The 12,500-nt window shown below is 42.4% G+C and overlaps 3 protein-coding genes across 3 annotated transcripts; all 3 read right to left on the reverse strand.

The window, feature by feature from the left end:
• Positions 1–174: 174 nt before the first annotated feature.
• Positions 175–1,756, reverse strand: BBBOND_0205100 (hypothetical protein, conserved; the record flags this gene model as incomplete). The annotated part of the gene is made up of 3 exons (XM_012912084.1): positions 175–1,239; positions 1,276–1,457; positions 1,639–1,756. The coding sequence occupies 3 exons, from the start codon at positions 1,754–1,756 to the stop codon at positions 175–177; spliced, it is 1,365 nt and encodes a 454-aa protein (XP_012767538.1).
• A 1,617-nt stretch (positions 1,757–3,373) lies between these two features.
• On the reverse strand, positions 3,374–7,245 carry BBBOND_0205110 (hypothetical protein, conserved; the record flags this gene model as incomplete). The annotated part of the gene is given in 11 exon segments (XM_012912085.1): positions 3,374–4,629; positions 4,656–4,998; positions 5,036–5,439; positions 5,556–5,693; positions 5,729–5,829; positions 5,865–5,992; positions 6,029–6,164; positions 6,237–6,347; positions 6,399–6,515; positions 6,524–6,877; positions 7,016–7,245. Coding segments are annotated over 11 exon segments (3,318 nt in total).
• Positions 7,246–7,315: 70 nt separating this feature from the next.
• On the reverse strand, positions 7,316–10,834 carry BBBOND_0205120 (peptidase M16 inactive domain containing protein, putative; the record flags this gene model as incomplete). The annotated part of the gene is made up of 1 exon (XM_012912086.1): positions 7,316–10,834. The coding sequence occupies one exon, from the start codon at positions 10,832–10,834 to the stop codon at positions 7,316–7,318; it is 3,519 nt and encodes a 1,172-aa protein (XP_012767540.1).
• Between the last annotated feature and the right edge of the window lie 1,666 nt (positions 10,835–12,500).

Below are 12,500 nucleotides of genomic sequence, written 5' to 3' on the forward strand. Positions count from 1 at the left end.
CATGGCTGCGCCACTTAACACATAGCTTCCATATGGCATCCACGCACCATCCTGGCAAAAGCTGATGCTATGTACCCGTTATTAAACAATAGAGTGTATGCACGTAGGGCCTAGGTCGGCGATGGGTTTTATGTGCTTTAAGTTTTATATCGTTAACGGTGTGTGATTATCAAGTTAACGGTGCAGACAAAACAGTTGAGATCGCAAAGCAGTGTCCTCACCGATCCTAAAAAGGCCGAACTTTAAGCTATGTAGCGTATTATCATCCATCGTTATATGGGTTAAGGGCGACCACAGGTTTCGTGAATGTATCGTACAAGGCCGAACAACTGCGTTTGCCTTGTCGTTTTCAGTTGACTCCATCATTAGTTGCTCACTCATAACTATATCTTGCGTCCTTACTTCTTGGAACTCCGAACAATCATCAGCGAGAAACATGTCGTCTTCGTCTTCCGAGGTCCAGATTCCTAGCCACACTGGGAGTAGACGGCGGATGCCACGAGCGTTTTGCCAACACTTTCGTGTATGCATTGCAGTGGTAAACGTATCAGTGGGTGAATTTGGAGAGTTGATTTTGTAAACACAGCCTATGTAACCACTCCCATCAATGGATGCTCTGCGACAGGGTAGACAACACAACATTACGCCGGAGTTATCAGAACGCCCTCCACCCACGTGAGGAAAACCACAACCGACGTCAAACGAATCTTTTTTTCGTCTCCAAAACGCTCGAACAGAATCAATGGAGCGCTTTCTCGTGAGTTGGCTCGATGATTGCATCTCATTAAAGGGCCGCTTGGCGACGCGCTCACCTAGCGGTATCCAATCCACGGGGAGACCAAAGGTGAGAATATTGCGCAATAAATCAGCATTGTACCGGCTGAGTGAAGCATGAGCCTCAGATAAGAGGTCGTGGGGGCACAAAGTTGCAACGTTAAATGGCAAGGTGAAGCTGCCCCCCTCACGTTTTGTGTATACCATCAGGAGACCATGGTCCCTACACAATCGCATCAACAATTGCAAACACTTCGCCACCAATTCATCCTCAAAAGTACCTGATTTAGTCAAAATTGAGTCGATTACTAAGACCCTGGAATCGCTGGATTGAAAGTATGCATCTAACGCAACGAATAAGTGGTGAGTGTCGTGCATGTCGTAAACAGGAAAGTAAACAAGTCTGTCAAAACTTGAGCTTACTTCCGCTTCTAGTGCTGCTCCGGTGAGTCCATATTCAGCAATCTGACACTTGTTATTGATTATTATGCGATTACATACCTGATTCCCTACTATTTGTTTGAGTACCATTAAATCCAATGATAAATCGAAATCCAGATATACCGCTTGCTCGCACATACCATAACTGCTCAGTATGTCCGCCAAAATATGCAGAACAAGTAAGGTTTTGCCACTAGAACATGGGCCAGCGATGCACAGGACACTACCTGCTTTGAAGGTATCTACAACAATATGAAACGCTTTATGTTGGCTCAAAACAGCGATTCTGGTCAAAAATAACGATCGGCCTATATGGTAAACGTGCAGTAGTGCCAAACAACATCAGCAGTAAACGCTAATGTACGTAGATAAGCAGCTACGTCAACACACCGCTACAAATTGCTTACACATGCGTACACGAACCTGTGAATCTATCATTTGCGAGCACTGGACAAGTAGAGAATACAAAATGTCTAGACTGTCGGCGGAACAACGCACGTCCTGACGCGGAGAACGTGCAGCTTCCCTGGATATTTCTCATGCAATTTACACCTGCTTGTTACCGGTAAAGTCATTAATGGTCGTTCATTTCATCAGATATTCGACTACTAATAGTGTGTCATCCTAGACATGGGCGCTCCATCGGTTTACTCATGGTGACATCTGCAGCTGCCTCACAACTCGAAGATGAGTATACTCTCATTAAGGGTTCATTGTTCTATCGCTGTTCCTAGCATTCTGTGGCAGAATCGTAATCGACTGAGTTCCATCTCCCTCATCACTCGAGGCATCGCTTCGAACTTCGGCGGTTGATCGTATGCTCCGTCAGTAATTCCATTTCACGGCTTTCCCAGTCGGGCTTCCAACGCGCCTTTAGAAGCCTCGCAAGAGGTCTGACGACACCTGATCCGCTGCGAATGTGACTTGCAGTGGCGGGGCCTCCACTATAAACACCATAGTCTGATACACCCTGCGCATATCCTTCCTGGAGAAGGAGGATGTTTGTGTGGTCGCTCTATTTGCTTAACCCTCCGCGCAGAGTCTCGTGCCGGCCTCCAGCTCCAAATTCTATAATTAGCTGGTGTATTGGATGGTTGAGTTCAGAATGTAACGGTTAACGCTTTCATTAGTTCCAGCTGTTATGCCTCTTATGACCATTAGCACACATACCACCGTATTCTGCAAAATGCTGTTACGACTGATGGCGTGGTTGACGAAGGATGACCGTCCGTACAGGGGCAACGTGTGGGCCACCTCCAACAGATGGCCGTCAGCGACGTTATAGTACACATTCGCGCCATACATACGCATTTCAAACTGCATTTGTCCATAATCCGTGAGTGCATCACCGACGGGATTGTGCAGATTACACACCCACGTTCATATTGAGCGGGCAGTGTACGGTCGTAGACATTAGGAGATAACCAGGCCATGTTGGGGCATGAATACATAGTTTAACAGATTAGAGCTTATGTATGTCTTGTAAGTCTCGCTACAGAGATCTTTTGGGAGTGAAAGGAGTCACTTGCTGTAGGAGATGTAGACTCCGTCGCTGCCATCCGCCTCCCAATGCTTCACCCTTTTGACCAGTGTTGCACACTCGTTGTATGAAGGAAAATCACACTACACTCACGTTACTTCTCTATCAGGCAACAATTGCCTCTTTTGACGTCTGTAGTTTACTCTGCACTTTGCTGCGAGTATTCCCTCCGCACCAACTCCTACACGTCGCTGCACTTTTCGCTGGACCATCAAAGGCGTACGACCCGTTATTCAATACATGCTCGACGTCATTGTTCTGCATGTTGCAACCGGCGTCGTTTACATCGCTAGGGGCCCTCTTTGTTACTTGACCCCTAAGATCCAATGCATATCAATCACCTAAGCCCGAAAATGACCCAGGATCAAAAATATACGCAGGTGACACAGAAGAATAATGGAACGCAGTTAATGGCCCATTTGAACGGTGCCAATCGAAAAAACAGCAAAAGTAGAGAATAGGTCCCGCCAGGATTCGAACCTGGGTCTGTGGAGTCAAAGTCCACGGTGATAACCCCTACACCACGAGACCGCCGTAAACGGGCCTGATTTTTACGCCCAGTATACAATTACGTTTCCCTTCAGATAAGAGAATAACGGTTATGTTTTTGTTACCTTCTTAATTCATGTGATTAGGCCAAACAACGTATACCTGATCATCATTGTGTAAGATGAAGGCTGGTTGAGGCGCAACGATAATTAGTTGTTTCTGCTCGCCATTCACAATTGGAGTGGTGTAGGTTCGTAATATACCTATACAAACTTTTTGTTCAAGGAACAGCTTGCGTTTGAACAAATTCTCGAATGTTGCTCCGCTAAGATCAAGGGGCAATTCATCCAGGCATATATTGTTGCTAACATTTGAGTCGGTATCACCATCAAGAATTTGTTGTATTGTATCGTACCCAACGGAGTTAAACGAAGGAATGTAAGAATGCGCAAGAAGACCGTACAACATGTCTTGAACAAAAATAGTGCCTGATGCCATTTCATAGCTTGTCATGAATTCACCAAAGTTTTGCCAAAGACGGTTCATAGCATCCCTACCACAAGAAGCCTCCATAGAAGACACCAAAGAAGGATCCAGGTACTCTAGGCATGAAGAATGCTGTATGTCCAGAATAACATGCGGAGGTTTGAGAACTTCCGAAGGCGAAGCAAAAATTTTCTTTATTAAATGGCCTACGAAAAGAACTTGCGAATCTTTGGACAGCTGTTTATTTCTTCGGCTAGAGCATACTTGTTCACTATTTAGGACAACAATGCAAGTGGCCTTTGCAACACCCGCAATAAGAAGAGAATTCGCATCCATTGCTGAACCGTCTATATAAGTGACAAATTTTCGAAAACGAGTCAGCGACATAGGGCAATCATTCGTAGCGATATCTAGTGGCGCCAGACATATGACATTTGACGTGTTGTCTGAAAGCAAATATTTGAGGAAATTATGCATGTCGTGCAGCCAGCCGCAAACTAAAATTAGATTGCCTCGTGGCTCAGCAAAGCATTGCATCGCCTGTTCCCAATCATCAACCTTAAATATCCCATTAAACATAGACCGATCCATACGTTTGTGTTCATCCGCCAGTGTTTCAGTTAATTCTAGTATGGCATTGATATTCCCTAATTGTGGGGCGGAAACCGTTTCACTAACTTTTATGGGCAAGAGGTCCAGAATAGGGTTCTTTATCATAGATACATGTAGCACATCCCTGAGAGACTTTGCCAAGACGAGACCATGCCACACCACCTCGTCCTGTTGGCCGATTACATAATCTACAGGGTTCAGAACACAACGATCCTTTGATACTATACCCAAAAGAAATATATTCTTGACCTTATACAGATATTGACACAATTCCAAAAACTTCAAACCTGATTGTTTGTTAAAGTTGTCACACCATTATCTTTTCGCTTACCATGCGTGCACAAAGGAAACGCTAGCTTATATAGCTGGAACTTCATCCCCGTTATAATTTCAAAGAGTTGATGAGTTACTTCTTGAAGTGAAAGTCTAGCATTCTGTTTTGGCGGTTCCTCTTCTTCCTCATCTGTAAAAAGTGATGTGCAAAACCTTGAAACTAAACTGGAAGTGGCAAACAGATTATACAGGTCTTCAACGTAAGCGCGTGTTCTCTTCATGTTTGTCGGTGTGTGGAACAAAGTGAGGATTAAATAAAATAAACCTCTACAAGTCACTGACTTAGCTATTAGCTTGTATTTTAGTTCTCGGAGGTAACAAATCTGTAAACGTCAGCCCACAACGTCAATAATAACTTACCTGTGTGATATCTGACGAGTTCAAGAACGACGCATAATCTGATCCATGCAGTTGCACGCCAACTGGGATACCAAGGTGTCTTGTTATGTTTAAACACGCGATGGAACGTAAGATCGTCATTTGATCGTCCACATTGTGATCTTCGTGTGTTTCCGTTTCCATGTTATTTACTACAACAGTAAGCATAGATAATCCAATAAATTTGTATACAGATGATGGTGCGCAAATCTTTTCGCTACCACCAATTATACAGAGGTTTATTCCCGTATTACGCTTTACCGCACAATAAACAAGCCTGTAAGACTCCAGCGGTAGTGGCGTTGCAACGATGACGGTGTCCAGCACTCCGTCAAACGAGTTGGCAACACACCTACAATCTTGGATTGCACAGCCATACTTCTTACCTGCAGAATGTTAAAACTTGATAAGCTGACAATGGTCCCCAAAATAACACATATTTATACCCGCTCAAATCAAATCTAGAACCTGGGGAATAGTTATTCAAAACATATGAACATACCCATGTCGATGACATTCCTTGATATTGCCTCTTTGAGCCGTTTGAAATGCACGGCACCTAAGGATATACATGTGCAAATCAAAAGAATTGACAACGCTCGGCCCGTCTTAGTTATTGGCACAAAGTCTCCATATCCCACTGCAACTGTACGTCTACCAATTGGCATCACAAACCCGTTCCCATTGTAGCAACTCCGAAAAATATAAAGTCGAAGGGACAAACAAAGTTAACGCTTTCGCGTGGAGCTTCCAAGAGGTACATCATTCCAGAGAATCTGCATTCAGATATTCTTCTAGTAAAAAGACTCACGAAAACAACAGTGACACTGCAGCGGTAGCAATGCCGATGATTATGGTTTGAACATCAGAAAGATGATCGAAACTTATATTCAGTAATTCTTCAGCCTGTGTGAGCTTCAAAAATCGTAGTGGCCCGAACTATAAAATTGATTACTCGTGAAGCATAAAACCTACAAACAGCAGACCAAAGTGGTTTAAAGAATCATATTTAACCGAATCAATGTTGAGATACGTAGAAATCCAAGCCATCGTTTGCGTCAATGCCGACGTCATCGTCAGATCTATAAAACCGCGCAGCGAGAATATATACCTGTGGTAATCAAATGTATTTGCACGTGTAAGAAATGAAACCCACTTGCAGCGCACGTCGTTGTCATACAACTGGATGAGATAGTTCAAACAAAAGATTAGTTGAAAGGCTCCTTCCAAAATCCAGTACGAATTTGGGACTAACTCCACCGACCAGTGCAACAAGTTATAGTTACCTTCGTCCCTGTGGCATTATTATTATATTACGAGAATAACTAGTACCTCTGCATATAACAAGCCGCCCACTCCCACACTATACACCACGCAACAGTGACAATGATTCCTGACACAATCCAGACGGCGTTGTGCAACAATGGTTTTATCCACCTGTGTTTTAACCAATAATTGAATCCTGCAAACCATCTTAGGCATTGGAATCCTAAAATGAAATTAGATCTGAGCCAATGACACAAACCACTGTGTTTTTGAAAATCGGGGTCGAAATAGCTGTAGAAAGCCAGTCGGTCGAAAAATCTCTCGCGAAATGAAATATCTTCTGGAGCCCTACTACATTGATTGCGTCTTCCGTGGTCACTATTGAAACTGAAATATCTTACATCGTTTGCAGATAGCGGAAATGGTTGTTGAGATAAGTTACTCAAGTGCTCGAAGCTGAAGGCAGAACGCCTGATGGGTATATCGCTCGATATGCCACCCAAGAAGGAATGGTGAGCATTTTTATGACCTAATAGTTTATTTTGACTATGGCATTTGCTTTACCATCAATTTTTCCGTGGGCTTTATAATTCAAGTCATCTAAAAAGCGATTAGGTAAGCATCATGTACAAAATACCATCATGGGAAACGCGATCCGCAGCGGCGCCATGCCTGAAAGTATTCGTAGCTTTGTACGAATATGAAGGTCTGGAAAAGACGATCTTCACCTGTGTTATCCATCGTTTAACGTTTACCAAACAGTAAGCGCTGGCACAAGCAATCGCCAAAATCCCAACGGCAACCAACGACGATAACGGTGTCTTTATGCACAGATTTATGGTTGAGAATATTAAATATAACACAATAAGCAGAGTAACGGTTAGGTCGGCTGCTTTGAGAAAGCCGTTAAACGCCGCCTTCGCCATCTACACTTGCCCATAAAACGCAGAAAGTTGAATAAAATACGCTACGTAGTGATTGAACACATTATAAGCGTTATTTCGTCAAGTTCAATTGAATGAAAGTCTTGGGCAGCGTTTCTGCTGTGGTCCTACTAACAACAGCACACACCTTGTGCCATTCGTTGGTACTCCTCATCTTACCGTACAATCTAGTGAAACAATCCACACTTGCATCTAAAATGTCTTCTCGATATAGCTGTCTATCAGCGTCCGTTTCCCCCCTTATAACGCGATTTAAAGCAAGAAATCCCCTGCTATCTGCAGACAAAGGTTTGTCGATACTACTGATCTTCCCTATTTTTTGACGTAATAACTCTTTATCTTCTAGCGTTCTTAGCACTTCTTCGATAGCATTTGGGACATTTTTAAAAACTTGCAGAGTTTCGTTGAAGTTAGGATCCGCATAAGACATGAATACGATATCACCGCATGTCGATAGATTGCAAAATACGCCATATGCACCCAAAGACATTCGTACTTGCCTCCACAGATAAGACGAAGTTAAGTAGTGCAACACCAAATCATCGGCGCCGCTGATGGGTTCTTCATTAAACAACGGGCCTCCCATACCCACAAAGTTCACTTTTGTAGGTGCAACAATAACCTCGTTATGACTACAATCATCTCCATTTTCTACAATCTCCGCAGCCCAGCTTTTCTGAGGTTCGACGTGATGTGGAGACACAAATATGCTTCTCAGCTGGCGTGATAAATTTCCACTATCTTGTTCTAACCACTGTTTGCTGATATCTGCGCTGGCTGTTACGTTCACTATTAGGTTTTTCGACTGGAGAAGCTTTAACCTAATGTTTTCTAATTTTGTTTCTACACGGGACCAATCTGTTTCAGCTGTTGGGTGGATTTCTTTCTTCAATGTTTGCAGATATTCGTACCCACTAGATACTTCAGTGGCATAATCAGTAACCGAAAACCCCTTCATAAGTCTCCTGGAGGCAAACTTATGTCCCTCAGATATTAGATCTGTCTCCATTTGATTAATCTTGCGTCTGATTATTTCTAATCCTTTTTTCATGTTGCCGAAGTTGCTAGCTTTCAGAACGTCAACGATAATATCAATCATGTCATTCTCCTTGCCTTTCAAAGCCTTAGATCTTACGTAGAGATATCCTAAAGCGCCCTGTCTTTTACTGTGTTTCCTTCCATTAGCCGGTGGCATAAAGGCAAATGTTGCCGCAAACCCTCCCAAATTAGCTGAAATGCGATAGCTCAAATCTTCCGACGAAATTACGTATGTACCGGCTTCCTTCAACATGCTGCAGAATATATCCATGTACCGGATTTCGTCCAAAGTTAAATCCTCCAAAGATATGGCAAGGTCTAAATATATGATTCCCTGAGTTTCAATGGGGTGACACAATACCATAATGTTTCCAGGTGCCATTGGGGGTTTTTCTACATATGTTAGCGAGCTACCTAATACATAGTAAGTAGTTGGTATTAACTCATTTTCTCTCTCAATATCATTTAACGATAAGGTTGGGAGGTTGTCAGAAATTTTACGATCTTCCGGCTCTTCACACTCACTTTTGAATCGGGAATATTCACCTTCCATATGATCCACTTCTTTTCTACTCAATCTGCCTAAAGCTTTAAACAGCATGTGCCTTGTCGATTCGTTAGAGATCTTTTCGAATTCATTCGGATTAATTGCTTCCATGTGAACTGTAACTTTGTGTTTGTTCTGTAAAAAGTGCCTTTCGACCAATTTGGGAAAATACAGTGGGTCTTTCATCAATCTTTCTTTCAGTTCGTTTATTATGCTATCAAAAAAAAGAGGTGCAAAGGGGTCTTTGCCATATTGTGATTGCGATTGCATAAGATTGACTAGCATTAGTCCTTTGGGGAATGAACCCGTGTTTAGCTCCCTCATTTGAAATTCAATGTAGTTCAGAGATGCATTTAAAGCCTCCTTTTTTATACCATCGTTTACAATCTTCTGGAATGTGGACATTACAACTTCCTCAAATGTCAATCTGGCATTTTCCTTAGAATTAAACTTTTCGCAGTTAACTCCTGCTAAGCCTATGACGAAACTGGATTGTTTAAAATAATTCGTCAATCCTGATCCAACGACTTTATTACCCAACCCAGATTTTATTAGAGATTTGTACAGAAAGCTCTCTGATGTGCCCACTAGTAAATGTTCTAATACTTCCATGCCCAAAGCATCAACGGAGTCTATCTCAAATCTTCCTTTTGTTGTATCGTTCGCATTTGAATTGTCATGAGGGTCCAATAACCAACCCGTTAGGAGTAAATCTTCTCCCTCGCACCCGGTGGCTCCAAATGTGCCATGGATGACACCATTTAATTCTTTGTAAAATTCTGAATACAGTTGACTATTAGCTGTATCTATGGTTGCCGTGTGTAAATCGGATTTATATATTATTTTGCTTTCCTTTAAGAAATTATCCACAAAGTTTAACCGCTTAAGGACATCATCTGGACCATAAAAATAAATATTTGCCGTTTTGGGCCCATAATACGTTACATAGAAATCCACCAATTCCTTGTGATTTAGCCTTACTATATGTTCTGGGTCGCCGCCGGAGTCGAATCTATAGCTGTTTGTGTAGAGGCCTTGATAAATGTAATCTTGCGCCCTAGAAAGTGGGTCGGAGTACGCTTTTTTCATTTCACTATATACTATACCTCCATAACTGATATGCCTGTCATGTAATATTATGCCATGGTCTTCGTCAGAATGCGCCACTGGGTCATGTTTTGAAACTTTGTAATGCCATGCCTCTTGTCGGAAGATTCTCGGATCATGTCTTACGTTCGGCTGGAAAACAGCGCTCATGTAGAAATCAGCTGTAATGTAAAAGTCTTTCTCATTGGTAGATGCAAACAAATACGATGTGCGATCTTTATATGTGAAGGCGTTAACAAAACTCTGGAAACCCCCTTGGAGAAGGATTGAGAATCCACCCTTATTAGGGTATTTTTTTGAACCTTCCAACACTGCGTGTTCCAATATATGGGGGCATCCGCAATCGTTTGACGGCGGGGTGGGTATAATTATATCGAAACATATCTCCTTACCGCTCGACGCATCAGTTGCCAAAGAAATAATGGAAATCCCCGTGATTTTATGCTTATAAATTACAGCAGCCACGCCCAACTCTGGAATAAATGCCTCTCTTATCTTTTCGTAAGCGTCGTGTTGTATTTTGAAGGCTTTCTGAGCCCATCCCGGTAGATTACCTGCGACTGTCATTGCATCTTTGGTTTGAACAAGAGACATTGGCACCGGAACATGTGACTTTTTTTTGCACGTACGATTTGTAAATAGAAGACCTTCTGCGCTTGATGCGGTTTTTTTAAAACCTGTGTAACGCTTCAATAACGTACCATCTACTCTATATTCTCTGTCACTTGGAAGACAGATGCGCCTACCAGCGGTATGGAAGGCTCCTATGCCCACAGGTAGAATCAAACGAGCGTCACATATACTACTTATTATACCGGCGCTGGCTAATGAAAGCGCAATGTGTATCTTGTGGAAAGGTAAACTGCGTTGGGCAGACATAGTTAAACGAGAACAACCGAATACAAGCAAATATGGCTATACATCGTCGTGGCAGCATCCCAATGAACGTAAAATATGTAGATTTAGTAGCTGCATTTTGTGAGGGATTCTGCCTCCCACACCCTGCAATTATGAGCGCGCTGACGCTAGCATGACATTAAAAGGTGTTAATAGTCAACAATGTACGATTCGCTTCATTGTAATATTTGTCAGTAGTCTGAAGATTAAACCATTTAAAGATCTATGCAAAAGCGGTCATTGAGTTCGGTGATGCTATACTATGAGTGTGATTTTCATACTGGCAAAATAACCATCTTCTACACATATTAGAGCAGCGATCATAACAGCACTTTGCCTGAGGCAATAAGCGCATTTCCAAGGTATGCTATGGTGCGGCTTTAGCATATCACGGCAAAGTGGTGTGTACCTGGGAATGTAGCTTGAGCGTCAATGTCTTTTACTGATTTGAACTATGAGGTTTTACCATATAAAATTGTGAGATTATGCCATAAAATAAGTGCACTTAGTTGCTTGTTATAAGCCTTCATTTCCCAGGCACCGAATCGCAAATCTACCTGGACCCAATTCGCCTATGCCTGTCTGATGCTGTCTTATCGGTGTAACATGTTCAGCACGGATGTTGTATTGCGTTGCTTGTTCAACTGCCCTAGCACGTCTAAAACTTCAGTATATAAATGGTGTTCTGCGACGTCATAGTTGCCAAGATGCCCATTAATTAGCTTCCCGGTTTACGCGTTACTTGGAATATTCAGAAGAAATGCCTATATAAAGAAGCGAGGTATTAGACTCGTTTGTGTATGTAGGTTTTTCGCATATAAATCGCCGTTTACTTCTTTTAATATCACAAATACACATGACATGAGATATGCCAGCGATTGATTAATTGGTTGCCTGAGTCTCCTCATCAATCTGCCTGCAGTGTGCGAAGTGGTCACGTACGACTAACTTAGCTTGGAGTGCTTATTAAATCCTCAAGCCCGCCTTATATAGTGAGAAAGTCCGCAGAAATAATCTAGCAGCTGTGGAAATAGTGAAATGTTTATCCCATGTGCATTTCCACACGCCATATTCTGTGGCAGAATCGTAATCGACTGAGCTCCATCTCCCTCATCACTCGAGGCATCGCTTCGAACTTCGGCGGTTAGTTGAATTCTGATCCTTGCAAATACTTCATTAGGTTGTGCTTTTTCTTGAATTTATCTTAAGTTCGGTTGATTTATGTTTGCCCATTTTCAGTGTGATTATCGCGCTTTCCTGCAAGCACGCCACTCTATTTGGTATTTTAAAATTCAGTAGCTTTATTCATAGGACCCTGGTATCTGGGGCGTTCGTATATGCACCGCTGCTTTATATACGAGCATTTAGGAACAATGTAGGACAGTCCCATTCTTTACATAAATATGATGCGCTTGAAGGACCCAACGCGACACCTTTATTATACGTACAGAGGCCTCTAACACATTATTATGGTCATGAAGGTAATAAATAACCTAAAACGTATCTTGTACGTGGTAGAGAGGAAAAACTTGTGGGCATCTGATACGTCATGCATAGGAGATGAAGTCAGATATGCTGAAACTACACCTACCATCCGATGTATGATGTGGAATATAATAGGTTAAAGAGATTCCGTCACAATGCAACG

Source organism: Babesia bigemina (assembly GCF_000981445.1).
Source record: "Babesia bigemina genome assembly Bbig001, chromosome : II".
In the NCBI taxonomy this organism is placed as follows: domain Eukaryota; phylum Apicomplexa; class Aconoidasida; order Piroplasmida; family Babesiidae; genus Babesia; species Babesia bigemina.